General features: G+C 38.3%; 1 protein-coding gene and 1 non-coding gene across 2 annotated transcripts; both read right to left on the bottom strand.

Annotated features, from left to right (window-relative positions):
- Window positions 1–5951: 5951 nt before the first annotated feature.
- SRSF12 (serine and arginine rich splicing factor 12) lies at window positions 5952–22791 on the bottom strand. Its single transcript, XM_021693348.1, has 5 exons — window positions 22633–22791; window positions 13371–13492; window positions 11986–12093; window positions 11694–11835; window positions 5952–6355 (listed from the first exon to the last, which is right to left on the bottom strand). The coding sequence occupies exons 1-5, from the start codon at window positions 22695–22697 to the stop codon at window positions 5986–5988; spliced, it is 807 nt and encodes a 268-aa protein (XP_021549023.1). The 5' UTR covers window positions 22698–22791; the 3' UTR covers window positions 5952–5985.
- Window positions 8321–8437, bottom strand: LOC123325549. The gene has a single exon (XR_006540488.1). It is a non-coding gene; the product is annotated as a U5 spliceosomal RNA (small nuclear RNA).
- Window positions 22792–23746: the final 955 nt, after the last annotated feature.

Genomic DNA, 23746 nt, shown 5'->3' with positions numbered 1-23746 from the left:
GATAAAGGGTGGAAAAAGTATGGTCCACAACACCTCTTAAAGAGTTATATTTGACTACTAACAGGTAGGTCAGACATAGGTATAAAGTGCTTTTCATATGCGATATTTTAGAACAAAAATTTTTCATCCATCATGTTTTTATGTTTTTATTTAAAAAAAAAAAACCCTCATCTAGTAGATTATATGGTAAGAGGAGGGAATTACAAAGTATAAAACAATACCAAAAATGGTTCGACTTCATATATACATTAAAAATTGTAAGGAATATCTTAACAAAACTAGAACATTAGTATTTTTAATTCAGCTACATTTAATATTTTAAGGCCAAAATTTGAAGGTTTACTGACAATGAGGAATATCAATATTTTTCTGTAAGGTTCTTATAAAATCATAAAAATATTTCACAATGTGTTAAAGGAAACTTAAATAACATTTCTTCCATTTTTAAAATACAAGATTTCCCAGAAAAGTCTGACCAGTTGTATAGCTTATGTCAATTTTGAAAAGGTCTTCAACAGAATACGTTTCTCAAGTTGTGAAGTATTACTTTCACAATGCAGATACTGCCTCAACCAATGTAACAAGAATGATTCTTAATCCCCCCCTAAAAAGCTATTACAATTTATTTACTTAATTTACTATTAAAAGAAATAGGCTATCACTTGGTGCTTGGAAGACTTTTTTTTTTTTTTTTTTTAAGATTTTATTGATTGGTTTACAGAGAGCCCATGTGAGCAGTGAGAGGGGCAGAAGGAGAGAGAGAGCCTGATGCAGGGCATGACCCAGGACCCTGATATATCACGACCTGAACTGAAATCAAGAGTCGGACACGTAACCGACTGAGCCACCCAGGCACCCTTGGAAGACTATCTTATGCTGAGATTTTTCTTGAAACTTAAGTCAACAGCATTTTAAGTCTCTATCATTAGGGTAAGCTAAGAAAACTAGAATGTAGTTATTTCTTTAGAAAATAGGTGGTTGTAGCAAAGAATTCTGGTTTTCCTCAATGTACCTCTATGAAGCCCTTTCTAAAAAGTGTATAGTACTTAGGCATTTCGTTCTTAGAATTACAAACTAGAGAAGTAGTCATTTTGCTTCGTGTTTCAATTACACTTTTTCTGAGAAACTACTCATCATACACCTAAGATCAAACAGTAATGAACATGCAACCAATCCATTTCTATGACTAAGTACTAATTACTGGCTAGGCATTCTCTCATCTGAAGAGACTGACCCTCTAAGTTTTTGGTCAGTGTTCTGAAAGAACCTGAAACCTGACATATAGTAAGATATTGATTTTAATTTGTAATTTACTATAAACATGTAGGTTGAATATGGTGTTTTGAAATCTATGAACCATATACTTAAAGTCACCTTTTTTTAAAAAAAGATTTTGTTTGAGATAGCAACAGGGAGAGAGTTGGGGGGGGTGCAGAGGTCGACGGAGAAGCAAGCTCTCCACTGAGCAGGGAGCCTGATGCGGGAATTGATCCCAAGATTCTGGGATCATGACCTGAGCCAAAGGCAGACGCTTGACTGAGCCACCCAGGCGTCCCCAAATCACCTACTTTTAAAAAACAGTAACCATCAATCTACTCTGCACCCATCTACCCCAAGTTGATACTATTTATTTCCATAAGTTCAGAGTTGCAGTATATTCCTAGAATGTAAGATTCATATAGCCCTTTCCCCCAAACAGAATAAAAACATTACAATTTGGGGGAGAAAATACTACTGATGGGGTATAATAGTCTGTATTTTTTATTTCAATCTTTCACATGATTCCTTTAAGTAAAAAAATGGTATGTCATTATTATATCAACTTGAGAGTAGTTGAATCAACCTGTTATGTCAAACACTTCTATCAGAGTCTATTTCCAAAAAAGCTTCTTGACTCAATTATCTTTAATTTGCTTAATTTTGTAAACATCTTTTTTTAATTTATTTTGTTAATCACCATACATCATTAGTTTTTGATGTAGTGTTCCATGATTGTTTGCATATAACACCCAGTGCTCCATTCAATACCCTCTTTAATACCCATCACCAGGCTAACCCATCCCCCCACACCCCCCCAGAACCCTCTTTGTTCCTGAGTCCATAATCTCTCATAGTTCATCTCCCCCTCCGATTTCACCTCCTTCATTTTAACCTTCCTACTATCTTCTTTTTTTTAACATATAATGTATTATTTGTTTCAGAGGTACAGGTCTGTGATTCAACAGTCTTACACAATTCACAGCGCTCACCATAGCACATACCCTCCCCAATGTCTATCACCTGGGTGATATAAACATCTTTTTAAAGGCATACAAGACATAAATTTTCCAGAAGGCCTAAATTGACCTTATAAACCAATGCCAGAGTTCATGATATGATCCTAAATACCCTATTCATCAAGGGAGGGATTTAGATCTAAGGTGCATAATCATCATTTAATACTTGAAAATGTTTCTAGTCAAAGGTTAAGTTCTGACTCCAAAACCCAGGTCTCACTGAACCACTTGGTCCTTAAACTCTTGCAAGTCATGGACTTGTCTGAAAATCTACAGGGCCTAGACCTTAAGTTTTGGTTCCATGATGCCAAGGTAACATTTCTGCACCAGACCATACTAAGTACCGTGTGTTTTTTTTTTTCTTCTAAGTAAACTCTACCCTCTACCCTCAGTGTGGGACTCAAACTCACCACCCCAAGATCAAGAGTCATTCTCTACCAACTGAGTCAGTCAAGTGCCCCTAAGTAGCATATATTTATCTACATACAAATACTCCAGATATTCTACCACCTGTCTGGAAAACAAATTTTAATGTTTAATTCTAAGAAATTACAATTTTAATATAGTTTAGAGGAATCGTAAAAGTATTTCTAAATACTTCTTCAGATTTTTACTAATTTTGCCTCTTGCAGTGGGATGAGAATAAAAGTAGACATTCTTATTTGTAATACAACAGCTGCATCTCAAGTAAACACTACAAATACATAAAGTCCTGAAATTAGTTTGGTTTTTTTTTTAAGATTTGCTTATTTGAGACCGAGAGAGCGCGTGAGCACAAGTGGGGAGGAGGATCAGAGGGAGAGGGAGAAACAGACTCCCTACTGAGCACAGAGCCCGACTCAGGGCTCAACCCCAGGACCCTGAGATTCTGAGCCGAAATCAGACGCATAACTGACTGAACCACCTAGGTGCCCCGAAATTAGTTCTTTTCATTTAAAAATAAGTTTTAGCCCAGTGCAAGATGAAATCCTAGGCTTCAAATAAAAAATTTGGTATATTCCACTGTTTGCAGCTCCAAGTATCAGTTGCTATACAGAAATTTTTTTTTTTTAAAGATTATATTTATTTGAGAGACGGTGAGCAAGAGAGAGAACACAAGCGAGGGGTTGGGGTGGTGGGGGGAGAGGCAGAGGGAGCAGCAGGCTCCCCGCTGAGCAGAGAGCCTGACGCAGGGCTCGATCCCAGGACCCTGGGATCATGACCCAAGCTGAAGGCAGAGGCTTAACTGACTGAGCCACCCAGGTGCCCCCAGAAATTGCGTATTATTCATGGGGAGAAAGAAAACAAATAGTAGTGGCCATTTTTATTTTCTTTGACATTAACTTATCCTCTGATCCTGAACAAATGTAGACTGGTAGTTCTCCTATACTAAACTTGGGAAGTACCTGAGTAAATATATTGTCTTTAAAGGAAATGATCACAGATGTGTAAAACATTTGCTTTATTTATTAACAATCTTATCCTAAGTATCCTCTCCTAAATGGTCCAAGAAACAATTCTATAACAAAAGTGAATCCTAGAAGAGATATACCCAGAAGACAATTTCTCAAGCAACCAGCACAATTGTCAGTTTCCACTTAGTCACAGAACCCATTTACACTGAAAGCTTATAATCATTTTCCTAATTCTATTTTCTCCTTTCCCTCTAAACATTCTCTTAGTTTAGCATATATCTGTCAAAGATTTCTCTTCCAAAAAGTGTAACAGTCAGGGAGGGGCAGTGTGGAGCCCAGCCACTGTCCACTCCCAAGTCTAACAGTGTGTGACCTAGTGGTTATCACTGAACCTGTCTGCATCTCACTTTCCTTATCTGCAGTGGTATTTATCTCATATAGCTTTTGTGATGATGAGTGAATAATGTAAATCTTATAAAGCAGTGCCAAGTAAATGCTCACAAAAGTCTGAACTATTATTATTCCAGTTTTTCCATCAAATCAAAGAGTATCATCCTAAGCAGCCTAAAGATTACAATGGAAAACCAAGTCAGAGGTAAATCAAAGGATAAGCATCTTCAGAAATACCACTGTATTGACTTTTTACTAAGACATAATCAAATGCAAAGTATAGACACGATAATCAATTCCTACTTAGTATTTCAAATTACTGCATGTATGTGTGGATAAACCCAAACATTTATTTAGAAAATATGAAACATCACTATTAATATTTGTTCTTTCTTTGGACTATCCTTTAGATTTTCAACAGTGCCACATAATTTTATGACTAAATTTTATTACAGCTGAACACTTCAAAGATTTTGCTATTATGATTAAATAAAGAAAATGTATTCAGAAAGTACTGTACAGTTTACATGAATTTATAGTACTTGTCCAAATATTACCAGCATATAAATTATTTTGTAAAGTTATTTCTTACATAGGGTCAAAAATGCAAAGTGGAATTTATATTTAAAAAAAAAAATAGAAGCAACACTGGCTCCTATATGCCAAAAATATAAGACAGATTTTTTTCTTAAGCACTCTAGTTACAAATATTAACTATATGGGCTGAGAACTTTTAATTTTCAATATACTTCAACAAAGTACGTACACAAGTAGAACTCTATAAATATATCCCCTATAATAATCATATGCAAAACCATTTTATCACAAATACTACCAAAACCCTCTGAAAAACATAAACTACAAACACATTTTTAAAGAAATTCTGTTTTAACTACTACAAAAGCAATATCAATAAAGTTATTTGGTTTATAAAAATGAAGGGCAGTGTAAAGTAAATCTGAATACCACAAAGCTTATTGAGGATGCAGTCTTGAATTCCTTAATACAAGATACTAAACACTTTAAAAAATAATAGGACTTATTCTATACAATTTAAAGTCTTGAGCTGAACTCCAAAAAGAAAAAATTAAGTAGTAGATGAAAAGTAGGTATGTAGAAATGATGTTATAAAATATGGTTTTTATACAAAATGTACCACTCTTCAAATGTGTAAGGCTTAATATGAGTATTTTTGGATTATGAGTGCTGCACATGATTTTTAGAGTAGTCTCCAACCATTCAAAATTCAGTATTTTTAAAACGTTTTGATACTTCTGAAGTGAATGAACATGGTACAGGATGCAACTTAATGTCAACTTATCTATACTGTTCTACACAGTAAAAATACAAGTTTTTTGAGCTCAGGAGAGAATGTATCTTTTGAATGCTTGATCTCTATATGAATTCTACTTTTAGGAATGTCAGAATTTTGTAATATGAACTAATATCCACTAGGAACTGGCCCAAGTTTAAACAGAAGATATAAGAGAGACATACGTTGTCAAGCAGTTTAAGTCTGCCCTATGTAATTATACAGTCATAATTACTTTTTACATGAAAGTAAAAGTTCTTTAAAGTAAAAAATATTTTTGTAAAAGGTATCATTAATATTACTAATACTTCATATCCAAGTAGAATTTTCTACATTAGTTTCATTTTACCCATTTCCTTTGAAAAGTATCCTTCTGCCACAATGTAAACAAAAAACGGTCCATAAAATGGTGACATATCAGACACATCATAATTTGTGGTATGGGCCCTTTAAATTGAGACCAAGTCTTTATTAACCCAGAACTAGAGAGATTTTATTTGTTGCACATGCCCAAAGTAACTCACATTTTCTATAAGCCTTGAAGAATTTTTATTTAACATAATGAGAGGTTTAATAACACATTCAAGACTATGTAGCGCTCTTCTGTGGCTGTTCACCAGCTGTTTTTATGACGATAACTCCGAGATCTGGAATGTGATCGAAAATGAGAGTGTTTTGCTGTTTGTGCTTTAGCTTCAGAATTGGTATACCCTTTGGGAGATTTACAAGGGGATCTTGCTATGGAGTCAGAATGTCTTCCATGTGATCTTGATTTTGTTCCTGAGCTAGTCTGCTTTTGAGGTGAACTTGATTGTGATTTTCCTATTGACTTGGACCTTTTTGGTAAGGACTTGGACCTTGACCGTCCTCTAGAACCAGAATTCCTTCTTGGAGTTCTTGACTGCCTTGCTGAGGTAGACCGCCGTGGTAGTGATTTGGAGCGAGATTTAGATTGGCTATAAGAAAATCGCCTGTGTCGAGACCTGCAAACATTCATAACGTTAAGAGTATATATTTTACACAAAAACGTTTAATGAAAGGTTAGGAAACAGCAATTTCAGGAATTTATACACTTTATATAATATTATGCTTTTCCTGGATAAAGTAAAAGAAACAATTTTATTTTGCATACTTTTAGTTCAAACATAAGTAACAAGTTTGTAATATTTGTTATACTAGAATCTATGACCAAAAGATTTTTGCTTTGCTAGATTTATCTTATGATATGGGTCAGTTCTGAAAAATGCCCTGCATGTTTAATCTGGGTTATACAACTCCCAAGAGGTATGAAAATTTGAAGGGAAAAAAAAAGATAAAAAAAGAGAAAGTAATTTTTTAAAGTATGTCAAATAATGCTTATAAAAACAAACACAAAACCTAGATGCAGGACTTTTGAATCTTGCCATGATAGAACAATGTGTATTAGCCTAATCTTCCCGTAGAAAACATATATATACACACACACAAGAGCTAAATAACATTATAACAACTATTTAAAGGCACTGGAGAATAACCAACCCTAGGAGAACTTGAGGGGTTACAAGCCATGGTTCTTTTAACTAAGACCATTTTCCAAATGCTGGCAGGGGGAAACTGAACCCAACCAGAAAATGGCTATTTGACTAAGCTGAAGAGGCAAGTTAGGATTCAGATTTACCAAAATGGTTGGGACTAAAGAGGCAAAATCTCAGGAGGGAATGGCAGACAAAAAAATCTCCTAAAATTTGCCTATAAATTCTCTTCAAGTCACTGGCCATCTTTTAAGCTGTGCACATAGAGGATGAGACTCCAAGAAGTCAGCAAATATAGCAGTTGGGAGTATTCAAGAATTAAGCTGAAATTCTATCAGACACACAGTGCTGGGGAGAGAGGCTGGAGTTCAAGCCCCCAAAAGGTCAAGGAACCTTGAGTAACAACCCACGCTTTCAGTTAAGAACCCATAAGGGCCGGGCGCCTGGGTGCCTCAGTTGGTTAAGCGACTGCCTTCGGCTCAGGTCATGATCCTGGAGTCCCGGGATCGAGTCCCACATCGGGCTCCCTGCTCGGCGGGGAGTCTGCTTCTCCCTCTGACCTTCTCCCCTCTCATGCTCTATCTCATTCTCTCTCTCAAATAAATAAATAAAATCTTAAAAAAAAAAAAAACACCAAAAAACCCATAAGGGCCATATCCTACAGGTAAGGACCACCCCCTAAGAGTAAGTGTAAAGCTAAAACAAATCAACCTTAACAATGCCTCAAACCAAACCTTGACAGATCAAGGTGATTTGCCAATACTCCACCTGCTAGAAGAAAACAATTTTCTTTGGAGGTTATCATCCAAAGTGTTGTCAACAATGTCCAACATTCAATAAAGAAATTATGAGGTATGTGAAAAATAGATAAAAATTACTAAAAGCAAAGGAAATAAAAGAAAAAAAAAAACAGACCCAAAGTAATACAGATATTGGCATTATTCAGACAGGAATTTAAAAAAATTACTGTGACTTGTATGTTCAAGGAAGTAGGAAGAAAAGACAGGCAAAACAGATTTAAAAATAGAAAAGTTCAAGAGAATATTTCAATCTATAGACAGAAGCAAATGGACATTTTAGAACTGAAAATATATTTCTGAAATTTAAGTCATTAGATCAATTTAACAGCAGTCTAGATATAGCAGAAGAAAAAGTGAACTAACCTGTAAAACAGGTTATTAGAAAAACATATCTACTGAAACACAAGGAAAGAAAAGGAATTTTAAGAAATCCATAACAGAGCATAAGAGATATGAAGTACACAGTCACACAGTCAAAAAGAAAAACTGAATGAGGCAGAAGCAATATTTAAAGAGATAATGACCTAGAATTCTCCCAAATTAATGAAAGGTATCAACTCGCAATTTCAAGAAGCTCAGTAAACCCTGGAGAATAAGACACATTACCTTTATTTAATTATTTTTATTTTTTTTTTACAGCCGTGTTAAAACAAGGCCTTGAAAAATTGGTTTAAGACCCAGAGTTGTTCGTCTCCATGGAAATCTTTTAGTAAAAAGTGAAAGATTTATATGAGTTGAAGAGAAACCAGAGCATAAGACACATTACCTTCAAAGGAGCAACATTAAGACTGACAGCTGACTATATATATCGAGAAACAATAGAATAATACTATTTTTAAAAGCAGGGAAAAAGTGGTGCCTGGTTTGCTCAGTCAGTAGAGCATACAACTCTTGATCTCAGCGTCATGAATTCAAGCCCCATACTGCGTGTAGAGATTACTTACATACATACATAAATACAAAAGAAGTCCCTGCCAACCCAGAATTATGTCCCCAGCAAAAAAATCCTTCAAAAGTGAATATAAAATGAAGATTTTTCAGATAAACAAAAGCTGAAAGAATTCACTGCCAGTAGACCTGTACTGTAAGAAATACTAAAAATTTTTTAGACTAAAAGAAAATAATCTCAGAAGTGTGGAATTATAGGAAGGAATAAAGAACACTGGACAGTATAAATACATTGATTGAGAATATATTCTGGAATAAAAGCACAGGCTTTTAGAAATTATTAAATTTCGGGGCACCTGGGTGGCTCAGTTGTTTAAGCATCTGACTCTTGATTTCAGCTCAGGTCAGGAGCTCAGGGTGGTAAGATTGAGCCCCACATCGGGTTCTGTGATGAATGTGGAGCCCGCTTAAGATTCTCTCCCTCTGCTCCTCCCCACCTTCTCTCTCCCTCTCTTAAAAAAAAAAAAAGAAATTATTAAATTTCATTCCTGTTGTAGACAGCCAAATGGGAAAATTATCCTTCAGAAAAAAATCCAACATAGAAAAAAAAAGGGGGGGGATGCTATATTTGGGCTAAGGCAGCTGAGGAGCAATTTTTCAGGAATATATATATATACATTCATTGAAGTATGAATTCAACAAAAATTTATGGCATACCTGACATGAGCTAGGACTACTGCTAAGTGCTGGGGATATAAGCATGAGTAAGACAAAAGTCCTTGCTCCTCAAAGAGCTCATCATAATCCAGTGGATAGCAACAAACTAGTTTGTTTTTTTAATCCATATCCACTAAAAACAAAATAAGAGACCTCTTTCTAGTCTAAGATAATACCACATATTCTGTATTTACTTATCATTTTTTTAGGCTTATACCAATTCTGCCTCATTTACATATACACACATACACATATGCAGACACAAAATCTGATCCTTATGAATATAACAAGAGCTGGGTAAGATTTGCATTCTTTTTTTTTTTTTTTTTTTTTTTTTTATTCATGAGAGACAGAGCGAGAGAGAAAGGCAGAGGGAGAAGCAGGCTCCCAAGGAGCAGGGAGCCCGATGCGGGACTCGATCCCAGGACCCTGAGATCATGACCTGAGCCGAAGGCAGACGCTTAACCATCTGAGCCACCCAGGCGCCCGATTTGCATTCTTTATAATACAATTTTACAAATGAAAAAACTGAGGTCAGGAAGGTTAAGCAATGATGTTATAATGAGCAGAAAGCAAAACAGTATTGTCTTACAAGATGTGGTTCATTCTATTCCTGATACTCCAATGATGATTTGGGACAAATGACGGACATTTTTTGTTTTTCCCCAGCTAAGTGTATTTTTTTTTTTTTAAGATTTTATTTATTTATTTGACAGAGAGAGACACAGTGAGAGAGGGAACACAAGCAGGGGGAGTGGGAGAGGGAGAAGCAGGCTTCCCCACTGAGCAGGGAGCCCGATGCGGGGCTCGATCCCAGGACCCTGGGACCATGACCCAAGCTGAAGGCAGACGCTTAACCATCTGAGCCACCTAGGCGCCCCTCCCCAGCTAAGTGTATTACTCACAGAAAGAGAATATTAGTGTAAATGCTGTTTTTCTTTTTTTTTTTTTAAGTAAACTCTACACCTAACATGGGGCTCGAATTCATGACCCCAAGATCAAGAATACCAACTGAGCCAGCCAGGAGCCCCAGTGCTGATCTTTAAGAACAGAATTTACTTTTATTCTTTTTTTTTAAAAGATTTTATTTATTAGAGAGAGAGTAAAAGAGAGAGAGAAAGCACAAGCAGGAGGAGAAGGAGAGGAAGTAGCAGGCTTCCTGCAGAGCAGGGAGCCCAATGTGAGGCTCAATCCCAGGACCCTGGGACCATGAAGTGAGCTCAAGGCAGATACTTAACCGACTGAGCCACCCAGGCGCTGCAAGGACAGAATTTACCTTTAAATTATACATGTCTATGAAAAAATTATAGCATTAAAACTCAAGATAAATACTACAATTACTTAAGAATTTAGGCCTGCTAATACAATTTCAGTTATTATTTAAATAGCTTCACCAAGTAATTCACATTGTGATTTACTATTATTATAACAGAAACTCCTGGCTAACAAAATGGATAAACTGCAAATAATCTTTTTCTGAAAAACTTACTATTTTCGTGTCTTCTTATAATACCAAACTTAGAATTTATCTTTGAAAATAACTTACCTTTTATAAATATATTGACTTACATTAATTTTAGGTTCAACCTCCTTTCACAAGTGATTCTATTTCTTATGAGTTTTTAATCTTCAGAACTTAAGATTCTTAATTACTGGGTTCAGTTGGGAAAATTTTATTTATTTAAAATTCCTTGGGGCGCCTGGGTGGCTTAGTCCGTTAAATGTCTGCCTTCAGCTCAGGTCGTGATCCCAGGGTCCTGGGATCCAGACCCACATCGGGCTCCCTGCTCAGTGGGGAGCCTGCTTCTCCCTCTCCCTCTGCCTGCCAGTCTACCTGCTTGTGCGCTTGCTCACTCTATCAAATAATAAAATCTTTAAAAATAAAATAAAATTCTTCATTTTATTTGTCAAGTGCATATTTTAAAATTTGTCTTTTTCTTCAGCCCATATTATTTTTCTATTAAAAAGGTTTAAAGTTAAATCTGCCATGAAATAAAAACACTGGAAGGTATCCAATAAACCCAAGTTAAGTAACAATACATTTCAAATAGAGAAGAGCATATCTTTTTTTTTTTTTTTTTAAGGGGGGGTAGCAGGGAAGAAGGGCAAGTGGGAGAGAGAGAATCTTAAGCACACACCACACTCAGCATGGAGCTGGATGCATGGAGCCGGATGCAGGGCTCGATCTCACAAACCTGAGATCGTGACCTCAGCCAAAATCAAGAGTCAGATGCTTAACTGACTGAGCCACCCAGGCACCCTAAGAGCATATTTTTCTAACAAAAGTTGATCTTTATGTATATTGAATAAGATTATTCTTGTGGCCTGCTTCTGAAAACTCTTTAAAATGTCTTCCAGAAAAAGTAGAAAATTAAGTTTTCAATCCTCCTGTATTTTGTACTTACTCTTTAAGGCTATCAGACCGTCTCCTATTTCTTCCCCATGAAGAACTTCTACTTCGAGTTCTCCTTTGGCTGGGGCTTCTTGATCTCCTATGATCACTTGGAGAACAAGGGTGACGTTCTTTTGATTTCATTTGGCCTGGTGCTAGAATATGAAATAATTTATTACCTGAAAACCTCAGTAACAGCTACTTTAGTAGTAGTATTTTCTGAAAGAATTTGAAATAAGAAAAATCTGTCATAGCTAAAAGTCATTCTGCTGAATAAATAAGATCTAATGTTTAGTCGCACTTACTTTTTCGATCACCTTGTGCAAACTGTATTTCAATTTGACGGCCACATACCCATTTTCTATTGAGGTTATAAAGAGCATCTTCAGCATCACGAACATCTTCAAATATGACTAGCTGTTAAGGATACTTTGAACGTCAGATATCAAGTAAAAATGTTATTTTTAAAGAATTATTTACACGTGACATGAAATTGAAAAACAACTCCAAATATTAAACTTATATCTCCTATATACATATATATAATCAGAAAGAATTTCACTTTTATTATGAAAACAAATGCCCCGTTATGATTGAGAAGAATCTATCTAAAAGTAAGAACAGAAACAAACGCGTAACTATACTTTTAATGTACACATTAGTGTAGCTGCAGTATGCGTTTATAATGTGAAACAGGTTATGAGAAAAAAGTAAGTCTAACCCTGGCTAGTATTAAAAAATAAACTGTACAGGACTCACTCCCTTCTTTCAGGTTTTTCACTGAAAAAAATCAGCATGCAAAAGCCTTTATTCTGAAATTACAATTACTCTTTCACTAAAAAGTGTTTTAATTATGACGTTTAGGAGAAATTACTTATTACAAACAAAACTGCACAAACACATGTAACCTAAAACATTATACCTTTAAAAATGATATTTACTTCTGAACCTACTACTTTAAAATACTTTTATGTTCTTACTGCTTGGGATATAATTATTAAAAAAAACACAAAAGCAATCTGTGAACATCTGGAATTACATATACTGGTTTATAATATCCCACTAAACTTCCTTATCTATGTAAATTATATATTAAACCTAACTAAAATGGAAATAAACTATATAAAATGACTATATAGCTATCTTTCAGGAGGCTGTTCACTGGTTAAATTTTTTTTAAATAGAAAACAGAAAAAGCTCAAGAAATGCAATACAAAATGAGACTTTGGCAATTACCTCAATGTCACTTGATCTTGAACCTTGACCTTTACTCTTTAAGGCTTGCAAGATGGACTTTATAAGAGACGAAGAACCAACAAAATCAGACTTGGCTTTGACTCTGGAACTCTGAATAAATGTAGGAAAGCCGAAGTCTCAACCTGGTGTTGGCTTTGTCTTTTGCTTGATAAAGACTTCCCCTCTTCCAGGTCTTTATATCTGTGTCCACCCTCCCTCTTTACTCCTTGATGCTTGAACTTTAGGTGCCTTTTTTCTCGCCTGCTCGGTTTATGCTTGGATTCTAGCTAACAGGTTGGTTCAAACTGGGGGGCGCTTGCCAGCTACTGTGGACTGCTTTAGATTTTCTGAGATAAAGAAATAAACACAATTAGGCAATATTAATCTCATATAACATATGCTCCTGAATACACATGCGTATCTGCACACGTATACAGTACATTCACATGCACACAGTAAAACAAAGGATATTGAACATAAGCAAATCCTCTTGGGCGGCGGGTGTAGAAGTCAAGTGGAATGTAAACGTCTACTATAGGGCCATATCGACCAAACTCACGGCGCAAGTCCTCAGGCCTGAAGTGTTTTAGAAATAAGGCAAAGAAATATGAATATCTGGATTAAAATATTTTGCCTACGGAAATCCAGTTGAAACCTTCAAAAGAAAGTATATTATCTAGACTAGTATTATCTAAAATTGTCGTAAGAATCACCCAGGGTTTAGAAAGGAAGAAAAAAGAAAAATCCTCAGGCCTCACTTTTGGAGATTCCGATTTAAAAGATCTGGCTGGAAATCTGTATTTTTATAAGCACTCCAGGTGGCTGTTATGCTTAATCAGATTGGGGAAACAGTGACCCAGGAAAGTTATTATCCATCTTTGGAAGTTACTTCTATTACACCATATTTCAATTGTCAATATAAAGAGTTCTATTAATTCTATTTCATTAAGAACACATTCATTTACCTCACTGTAATTTCATGTTTATGTTCATTTTGTTTTCAGATCGCAAGAATTAGATTCTAAAGAAGTCCTAAAATTATTTCTCAGGCTTTAAAGAAAAAATGGATGTTTTACTTTTAAACATAAAGCAAAGTAACTACTGTATTCTTAAATTTGACAAATATTTTTAAACCTCCTATATATCATAGGTAGTAAAGAGGGGGCACCAAAGGAATATTTAGCATATTTGTCTTCATGGAGTAACAATCTAACTCAAGAGACAAAATACTTAGCTTTTACAGCTGACAATTATAGTGCATTTATAATCGAGCCACTGCTCACCTTAAGACCGCTTAATTCTCACAACAACCCTATGGTTGTTTACAGATGAGGGCACAGACAGATGAATTCACGTAAGGTCACCAAGCCAGCAAATGACAGAACTAGAATCAAACTCTCACAACCTGACACTAGTCTAGGTTTTGTGTTGTTTTTTTTTTTTTAAAGATTTTATTTATTTGACAGAGAGAGAGAGCGAGAGCAGGAACACAAGCAGGGGGAGTGGGAGAGGGAGAAGCAGGCTTCCTGCCGAGCAGGGAGCCCGATGTGGGACTCGATCCCAGGACCCTGGGATCATGACGTGAGCCGAAGGCAGATGCTTAACGACTGAGCCACCCAGGCACCCACTAGTCTATGTTCTTAACCACTATACCTTACTTCCTCATGGAGATCTTAGAGGTTCAACACCAAGTTATGAGCACAAAACATGGCTAAGAAGAAGTGAGAGTACTTCAAAACATATTGTGCAGAAAGAAGACTCAAAGATGACTGCAAAGCTGCTAGTTTGGAAAAATGGAAGAAAGATGGTGTCAGTGACAAAAATTAGACAGCTGGAAAAGAAAAGTTGAAGAGGGAGGCGAAAGAAATGCCACATTTGAGGTGATGGTAGAACATCCATAAGAGTTCTACAGACAGGGGCACCTGGCTGGCTCAGCAGGCAGAGCAGGTGACTCTTGATCTCTAGGTTCCAAGTTCAAACCCTACATTGGGTACAGAGATTACTTAAAAAATAAAATCTTAAAAAAAGAGAGAGTCCTGTAAACAACTAAAAATTATGATTATACAAATTAGTTTTATTTTCTTCTCCAGGCTAGAAGTCAGTGATTAAAGCTAGAGATGTGAGGGACACCTGGGGGGCTCAGTTGGTTAAGTGTCTGCCTTCAGGTCAGGTCATGGTCCCAGGGTCCTGGGATCGAGTCCTGCATCGGGCTCCTTGCTCAGCTGGGAGCCTGCTTCTCCCTCTGCCTGCCGCTCCCCCCTGCTTGTGCTCTCTCTGAAAATAATTTTTTTTTTTTTAAAGATTTTATTGATTTATTTGACAGAGAGAAACACAGCGAGAGAGGGAACACAAGCAGGGGAAGTGGGAGAGGGAGAAGGAGAAGCAGGCTTCCCGCCGAACAGGGAGCCCGATGCGGGGCTCAATCCCAGGACCCTGGGATCATGACCTGACCCGAAGGCAGATGCTTAACCGACTGAGCCACCCAGGCACCCCTCTCTGAAAATAATCTTTAAAAAAAAAAATTAAGCTAGAGATATGAATTCAACTATGATTAAATGTCCACCATATACAAGGCAGTGCAATTGACATAACATACTTTATTATACTTTTATTATTATTTCATTTAATACTTCATATAAAACATTTAATTGTCCGCCTTCCCTGAAACTATTATCTTTAGAGGGTAGTGACAATGTCTTTTTCTTTCATTTATTCATTCAACAAACACTTACTGAGCACCTACTATGGGCAAACTCTAGGGATGTGATGGAGAACAAGGAAAACAATTCCTGCTACCACAGAACATGGACAAAAGAGTAATGATTCTCAACCATTCCTGAATATTAGAATCTTTTGTGAAGGAAATGTTACAGAAAAGGTATTCCAGCCTGATGCATTAACCCTGGACCCAATTAGTGCCTCCCATGGTGGGCCCCAGTTAGGTTTAATTTTTTTAAGGGTTCACAGGCAATTCTGAGAATCAGTGTTGAGGATCACTTTTAAAATGGCTGTCTTCACCAGTGTACCTAGCATAGTTGTTTGGCACAAAGTAGGCACTCAAAATAGAGTACCATTTGATATTACTGTTACCCATTTAATAGTCAAGGAGACTGAGAATAAGAGAAATTACCTTGCCCAGAGGTACACAGAGCCAGCAGCAAAGCTAGAATTTAAATGAATATTTTCTGAGACAATCAATCCCATCAACCAAATATGAGTGGCTGATAGGGAAAGGATGCTAGATAGTATAAAAGGAGGCTGGGGCAACGTGTGTCAGGGAGGATTGGAATCCCAGAAGCCAAGGGTGACAGGAGTCTGAAGGAGCCAAACTTCTCAAAAGAGCTGGTTCCCATTCACTGTCACCACTCCTACACCTGTTAGCTGTTGTTTTGTTCTCATTTTTGTATTTTTGGTGTCATCTATTTTGACATTCAGAAAATAGAGCACAAAACAAACACCTATATACCCACCAACAGCATTCACTGTATCTCAATACTTGTCATCATTTTCAGTAATGTTTTTTTAGAAATGAGACATTTACATTTATATTCTTCTACCTTAGAAACAATGATCGGTGTTCATCATTCCTCTGCATAACTTTGTATTTTTTTTAAGATTTTATTTTAAGTAATCTCTATACACAACATGGAGCTTGAACTCACAACCCTAAGATCAAGAGTCACAGGCTCTACTGAGCTAGCCAGGCATCCCTCCATAACTCTATTTTTACTGCAAATGACTATATCCATACTTAAGTGTTTATATATCAAATTTCATATAAATAGTATCAGACAATTTGTATAATTTTGCTCCTTGCCTTCTCCTCCCTTGCGATTTCTCTATGTAGTTCTAGTTCACTCAATTTAACTCTGTATTGGTATTACTAATAAACCACAATTTACTCATCCATCTTTCTGTGGATAAACATTTAAGATGCTGCCTTTTTTTTTTTTTTAATTGCAAATTGTGCTGCAGCATACATTAAAATACATGTGCTTTGGGGAGCTCTGTGAGATGCCTGGGATGTATCACAATGCAATTGGTGAATTGGAGAGTATGCTTATCTTCAGCTTCACTACACATTCTCCAAAGTGACCAAATCAACTTATACTCAACACTTGCATAAGAATTCCTACTGCTCCACTTCCTCATTAACATTTTTAATTCTTATCCTGATGGATGAAAAGTGAATGGGTATCTTATTGTTGTTTAATTTTAATTTACCTAACAACCAGTTAGATACAACATCTTTTCATGTGTATGGGCCAATACTTTCCTGTTAATACCTACCAGCAGTATTTCTGAGTTAAATAGGATGTGTATATATGTAATTTTTATGAAACTGCCAAACAGTTCTGCAAAGTGGTTGTACCATTTTATACTCCCACCAACAATGTATGAGTTTCAGTTGTGCCAATCTTTGTAAGCACTTGGTGCTTATCAAAAAACTTGTCATTTTTTTTTTTTAATTTTAGCCATTCAAGCGGGTATTAAGTGGAATCTCACTGTGGTTTTAATTTGCACTTCCCAAATGACAAATGATGTTGAGCACTTTTTCATGTGCTACTTTTCCTTGTGAAGTGTCTGCTGGAGTTTTTTGCCCATTTTTTCAAAGATTTTATTTATTTATTTCAGAGAGAAAGGGCGAGCACAAGCAGGGGGGAGCAGCAGAGAGAGAGAGGGAGAAGCAGTCTCCCCACTGAGCAGGGAGCCCGATGTGGGGCTCGATCCCAAGACCCTGGGATTGTGACCTGAGCCAAAGGCAGATGCTTAACGAACTGCGCCCCCCAGGCATCCCAGTGTATATGTTTTGTGAATATCTTCTCTCATCTGTAGCTTGCCTACTGTACTTGCTTAATGGTATTTTTTTAGTGAACAGAAATTTTAATTTTAGAGAAATCTAATTTATCCATATTCTTTTTTCTTTTATGGTAATTGCTTTCTTTGTCCATAAGAAATCTTTGCCTATCCCCAGATCATGAAGATATACTATGTTTTCTTCTAAAAGTTTTATATTGTTATCTTTTCCATTTCAAATGATGATCCAGCTCAAATTATCATGTGAGGCCACGGTTCATTTTTTTCCCAGTATGAATAATCCAGTTGTTGCAGCACCATTTGTTGAAAAGATTTTTCCTTCCTCCCCTGGACTGCTTTGGTATCTTTGTCAAAAATCATTTGACTCTGTGTGGATTATTTATGGATTCTATTCTGTTTTATTGATTTATTTGTCTACACTTAGGCCAATATCACACTGTCTTGATTACTATATATTTTTAGTAAGTCTTATGTCAGGTAGTGTAAGTCTTCTACCTTCAGTGATCTTTTTCTAGATTATTTTGAATATTCTAGATCCTTTGTATGTCAATATATTCTAGAATTAACTTGTCAATTTCTATTTTTTATTTATTTGTTTTGTTTTTCAAAGTTTATTTTTTTACTAATCTCTATACCCAATGTGGGGCTCAAACTCAGGACCCCAAGATCAACAGTCGCACACTCTTTTGAGTCAGCCAGTTTCTATTTTTTTAACAGCCTTTGATCAGGGATGCCTTGAATCTATAATATAATCAATTTGGGAGAAAACTGATAACTTAATATTTTGTCTTCCAATCCAAGAACATGGTATGTCTATCAAATTACGTTGTCTTCTTTCATATTTCTTGGCACTGTATTGTAGTTTTATGCTGTCTTCTTTAATTTCTCTTGGCACTGTATTGTAGATTTTTATTACGTTTTTTTTTTGTTGTTCTTTTTAATTTTTTTAAAAGATTTTATTTATTTATTTGACAGAGAGAGACACAGCATCATTGGCTTTTTTTTTTTTTTTTAAGATTTATTTATTTTAGAGAGACAGAAAAAGAGAGCAAGCGGGGGCAGCGGCAGAGGGAGAAAATCTCAAGGCAACGCCACACCGAGCTCAGAGCCCAACACGGGGATCTCACGACCCTGAAATCATGACCTGAGCTGAAATCAAGTGTTGGATACTTAACCAATTAAGCCACCAGGCACCCCTGGCTTGTTCTGATCTTAGGGGGAAAGCATTCAGTTTTTACTATTAAGTATCTTGTCAGCTATAGGCTTTTCATACATGCCATTTACTGGACTAGGGAAGTTCCCTTCTATTCATAATTTGCTGACATTTTTTCTCATGAATCTTGCTGAATTCTGTTTAATGCTTTTTCTATACCACCATCAATATCAATATCCTTACATACACTATAACCAAAAAATGCTATGTCCAAAAGAAGGTATCTGATGGCTGCTCCCCAACCCGACATGATATTATGCATCAAAATGGGAATGTTATATTTGGGATTTGGACATTACTTTGTTCCATTAGAAAACTGTACCTGACATTTAAAAAAATTACTCTTCTACATGGTAAAAAAGCAAAGATATTAAAGTATTCTTCCTGATCCAGATCTTGCTTCACCAGTGAAAAGAAAAATAATACATATTATAACATCATAAAATGTGTTTTTTTTTAAAGATTGTATTATTTTTTTAAGTAATTCTACAACCAACATGGGGCTCAAGCCTACAACCCCACGATCAAGAGTTGCACGTTCCACCCACTGAACCAGCTAGGCGTCCCTTTAAAAATTTTTAAATCTTTCTTTGGTTCTTGTACTCAATTTCATTCCTAACAAATTTTATGCTAAGCCATAATATCGTTTAATGTCTTGTGCTTTATGGCATATATTAAAATGGCTACTGCAAAGAAACATTTTAAATGAAATTTGGCTTTGTTATAAAACTAACATTTTATTAAATAAAATTTGAAAACAGGAAAAAGAAAACCACTCAAATGGATTTCTTTCCAGGCTCATTTTCTATAGTTTTTCCTTTCTTCATATACTAATATAATTGAAATCACACCATACAGATAATTTTATGCCATTTGTTTTAACATTTATCCCAGTGATTTTCTTTATAAGCATACTAAATGTTAAAGCGAACTTAAAATGTGTCTAGTTGCGGGGCGCCTGGGTGGCTCAGTCATTAAGCGTCTGCTTTCGGCTCAGGTCATGATCCCAGGATCCTGGGATCGAGCCCCACATCGGACTCCCTGCTCCGCGGGAAGCCTGCTTCCCCCTCTCCCACTCCCCCTGCTTGTGTTCCCTCTCTCGCTGTGTCTCTCTCTGTCAAATAAATAAAATCTTAAAAAAATAAAATTAAAATTAAAAAATAAATTTAAAAAAATGTGTCTAGTTGCCATATTGCTAGTTAACTTATACTGCATGCCATCTCATACAAAAAAGCTTTTGTTTTATTTTTTAAGGTTTTATTTATTTGACAGAGAGCGCGCACGCAGGAGAGAGCACAAGCAGGGGGAGCTGAAGGCAGAGGGAGAAGCAGGCTCCCCCCTGAGCAGGGAGCCCGATGGGGTACTTGATTCCAGGACCCCAGGATTATGACCTGAGCCGAAGGCAGACACTTAACTGAATGAGCCACCCAGGTGCCCCGAAAAAGCTTTTAATATAGGTTACATGTAATGATTCGACCTTCACAAAACTCAGTAGCTGTGTAATTTTAGGTAAGATACTTAATTTCTAGGGGCACCTGGGTGGCTCAAGTCAGTTAAGCATCTGCCTTCAGTTCAGGTCATGATCCCAGAGTCGTGGGATCAAGTCCCGAGTTGGGCTCCCTACTCAGCGCTCCCTGCTTCTCCCTCTCCTCCTAGCTCATGCTCTCCCTCTGTCGCTCTCTCTCAAATAAAATCTTAAAAAAAAAAATTTCTCTAAACCTCAGTTTCTAATCTGTAAAATGGGATTAATGAAGAATATACATTATAGGGTTATTGTAAAAATTTAACAAGACAATATACACAAAGTGTTTAGTACAGTGCTTATCACACAGTGAATACTCAACAAATGTTAGCAGTTACTATTCCATTAACACAAACCTCCTAGGTGATTGCCCCCAGGGGCAGTGCTAAAAAGTGGTGAAAAAATTGTAAAAGGAAATCAACAAATCTCAGTTTTCAGTCTCGATTACTCATGGTGGATTATCTAGATTAGAGATCATGTGTCACCTGCTGATGTGTTTTATTTGGCCAGCACAATGTTTAAAAAATTTTTAAGGTGTGCTGAAACACAAAACTGCCAATATTTCATAGCTTTTAAATCAACAAAAATGGGAATCTCATACGATTCAACTTAATAAACGCCAACATTTTGAAACACAGTTTACACACACACAGTTTTCTGACTTCTTTAGAAAATTAGGATGATGTGGCAACAAGTCCAAATGTCTACATAGTAGTTATTAGCTGGAGCTAGTAGTACCAGCTGCTGTCCCCTTTAGATGGCACCTATTCCTTTCCATTTGCTACAGTCCACACCATCCTATTGTGCCTTATAACCTGACAAGTCCACACCATCCTATTTTGCCTTATAACCTGACAACTTCACACATTCATACTACCCCGGCTGGTGGCCATCAGAATTGGAAACCTCTTTTTTTTTTTTTAAGACATACTGGAGAGGCTTGATACTTATTTAGCATTCAAGTGGTCTGTTTAATTGTGGGAATTTTTTTTTACCCTGTCCAAATTATAAATTTTGCTTGTTTTCTATGTAATGTACTGATAAACAGGTTGAGAGGAGAAATATAAACACAGGCATCTTTTAGATGTTAATTAAGGTATAATAACTCACAGTCTATAGCTGTGACGTACATAATAGTAGGGATCAAATAAAAAAATATTTAACATTTACTCCTCTTAAGGTAAATTATGACTACTCCATATGGCTCTGGAGTCGGGGCTCCAATATATTTGTAGCCATGAAGCTCCAGGTAAATTAAAACTCTGAGCTTCAGCTTTTCCTTATGTACAATAAAGATAATATTGCATACCTAAAAAGGTTGAGCAGGGAGTAAATTAAGGAAACCCAGTGAAATGGAAACGTCTCTTAATGCCCCTATCCCACTCTCAGTCATTCCCTCTGGTGTCTATTAAGGGAAAAGTGCTTTATGAAGTAGTCATTCCTTAATAGTTATCTTTAAGCACTATGTAGACAAAAATTCTCAAGGCGGGGAGGAGAAGGTGTAGATAGAGAGCATCACACTTGACCAGGGAAGTCTATGCAAACCGTTATCATGGGTGTTTATATTGAACTCTGAACTTCATAGAAAAACATTTAAATCTGATTCACTGAAGTCATCCTTTGTATTGTGTAACAAATAAAATGTCACCGGCATCGCCTGTAAGTAGACCAGACTGAGGGAACCGAAACTGTAAGGCCCAAGGTACGCATTATTTTATACCTTCTCACCTTCCCCAATTCTTCATCTAGGACGCAGGACGCGCAGCTTTATCGGGGCCCAGCGACAAAGGGGCCAAGCGAAAACACTCTCGGCCAGGGGCAGGGAGGGCCCTCTGGCTACCGGGAAAGCGGCAGCCTGCGCGCCGCCGGTGCTCGAGCAGGGGATGGGCAACCAACCGATCCCCTGGGCGCCGGGCCCTGCCGCGGGTGTGCGCTGCGCCTGGGCGGAACGCGGGCCGGGAGGGCGGAGGAGCCAGTCCCGCCCCTGCCCCGAGTAGCCCGAGGGCTCGCACCGCCCCCGGGAAGGGCGCCTCCGCGGAAAGCCCGGGCCTGGCCGGCGGGGAGGCGCCGGGCACAGCCGCCGGGCCGCGACTGGGCTCCGCGATGCTGCCGTTACCCCGCCCCTCCCCCGCGCGCCAACCTGCGGCGGCCGCCGCCGCTCACCTGGTAGCGTCCGCGACGTTCCTGACGAACAGGGAGGTGTTGGGGGGCCTCGTGTAGCGCGACATGACCGCTTCCTCCGTTGCCTCCGGGCCTGCCCGCGGCCGCCGGGCTCGCTCCGTTTCTCGCTGCCGCCACAGCAGCTCAGCCAGCCCCCGGCGCGACCCCCTCCCCTCGGCCTCGGCCCCGCGAGCGCGCAGCCGCAGAGGCGGGCGCGGGGGCGGGGTGGGGGGGGGACGCTGCGCGGCTCGAGCCTGTCCGTGCGGACCGTGTGGGGGCGGGGCCGTAGCCGAGGGGGATCAGGGGAGGGGGCGGTGCGGGTTCCGGAAGATCGAAGGGATCCGAGGAGGGGGCGGTGCAGGGTACGCGAGGATCTGGGAAGGGGGTTGTGCGGCAGTTCCAGGGTCCGAAGAGATCCGGGGAGGGGACGGAGCTGCGTCCCGCAGATCGAGGGGTTCTGAGAAGAAGGGGGCGGCGCAAGAGAGGATCCGGGACGGGGCGGTGCGGAGGGTCCCCGGGTTCCGAGAAGATCTGGGGATGGGGCGGTGCAGGGGTCCGCGGCGATCCGGGGAGGGGGCGGGCCTGGAGGCTGGAGTCCGAGGGATCGAGGGACGGGCGGCTGGGGTCCGAGTGTGTCTGGACGGTGGAGGCCAGACGGGTCCTAGGAGGTGAAGCTGAGCTAGGGGTTAGAGGATCCGGAGAGAGGGTGTCGGGCGTCGTCGGCGTGAGTGGGGATGAAGACCGAGTTTAACTGCTGAACAGCTGGATGGCCACCGAGGCCTTCATCCCTGCATCCTCAGTCCAAGACCTTAGCAATTGTTCCTACTCCTGTCCCTTTAGGCCTGAGCCTAATAAGATTTTCAAACTGTGAGGATTCGGGTTTTGTCTGTGTTTAGATTCTTCATCCATTATTCCCTTAGGGCATACTATTCAAAAGCTGTGGGTACATTCATTTAGATGTTTATTGAGGGTCTACTATGCACCAGGGACTGTGCTAGGTGTGGGATATGGCAGTGAACACTACAGGCCAAGTCCCAACTCTCAGAGCTTACACTGTAGAGAGAGGGTCCAACAATAAACGAATGAAAAAATGAATATATGATGTAGAAGAAAGCGC

The sequence above is a fragment of the Neomonachus schauinslandi genome, chromosome 8 (assembly GCF_002201575.2).
Source record: "Neomonachus schauinslandi chromosome 8, ASM220157v2, whole genome shotgun sequence".
Lineage (NCBI taxonomy): Eukaryota > Metazoa > Chordata > Mammalia > Carnivora > Phocidae > Neomonachus > Neomonachus schauinslandi.
This window is presented reverse-complemented; position numbering and strand designations above follow the sequence as displayed.

Coding starts and splice junctions, on each gene's coding strand:
- SRSF12 (XM_021693348.1), bottom strand. CDS start 22,697: ATGTCGCGCTACACGAGGCCCCCCAACACCTCCCTGTTCGTCAGGAAC. Junction 13,493..22,632: donor AACGTCGCGGACGCTACCAG/GTGAGCGGCGGC, acceptor AAAACACTTCAG/GCCTGAGGACTTGCGCCGTG. Junction 12,094..13,370: donor TCAATATCCTTTGTTTTACT/GTGTGCATGTGA, acceptor CTTAACAGCTAG/TCATATTTGAAGATGTTCGT.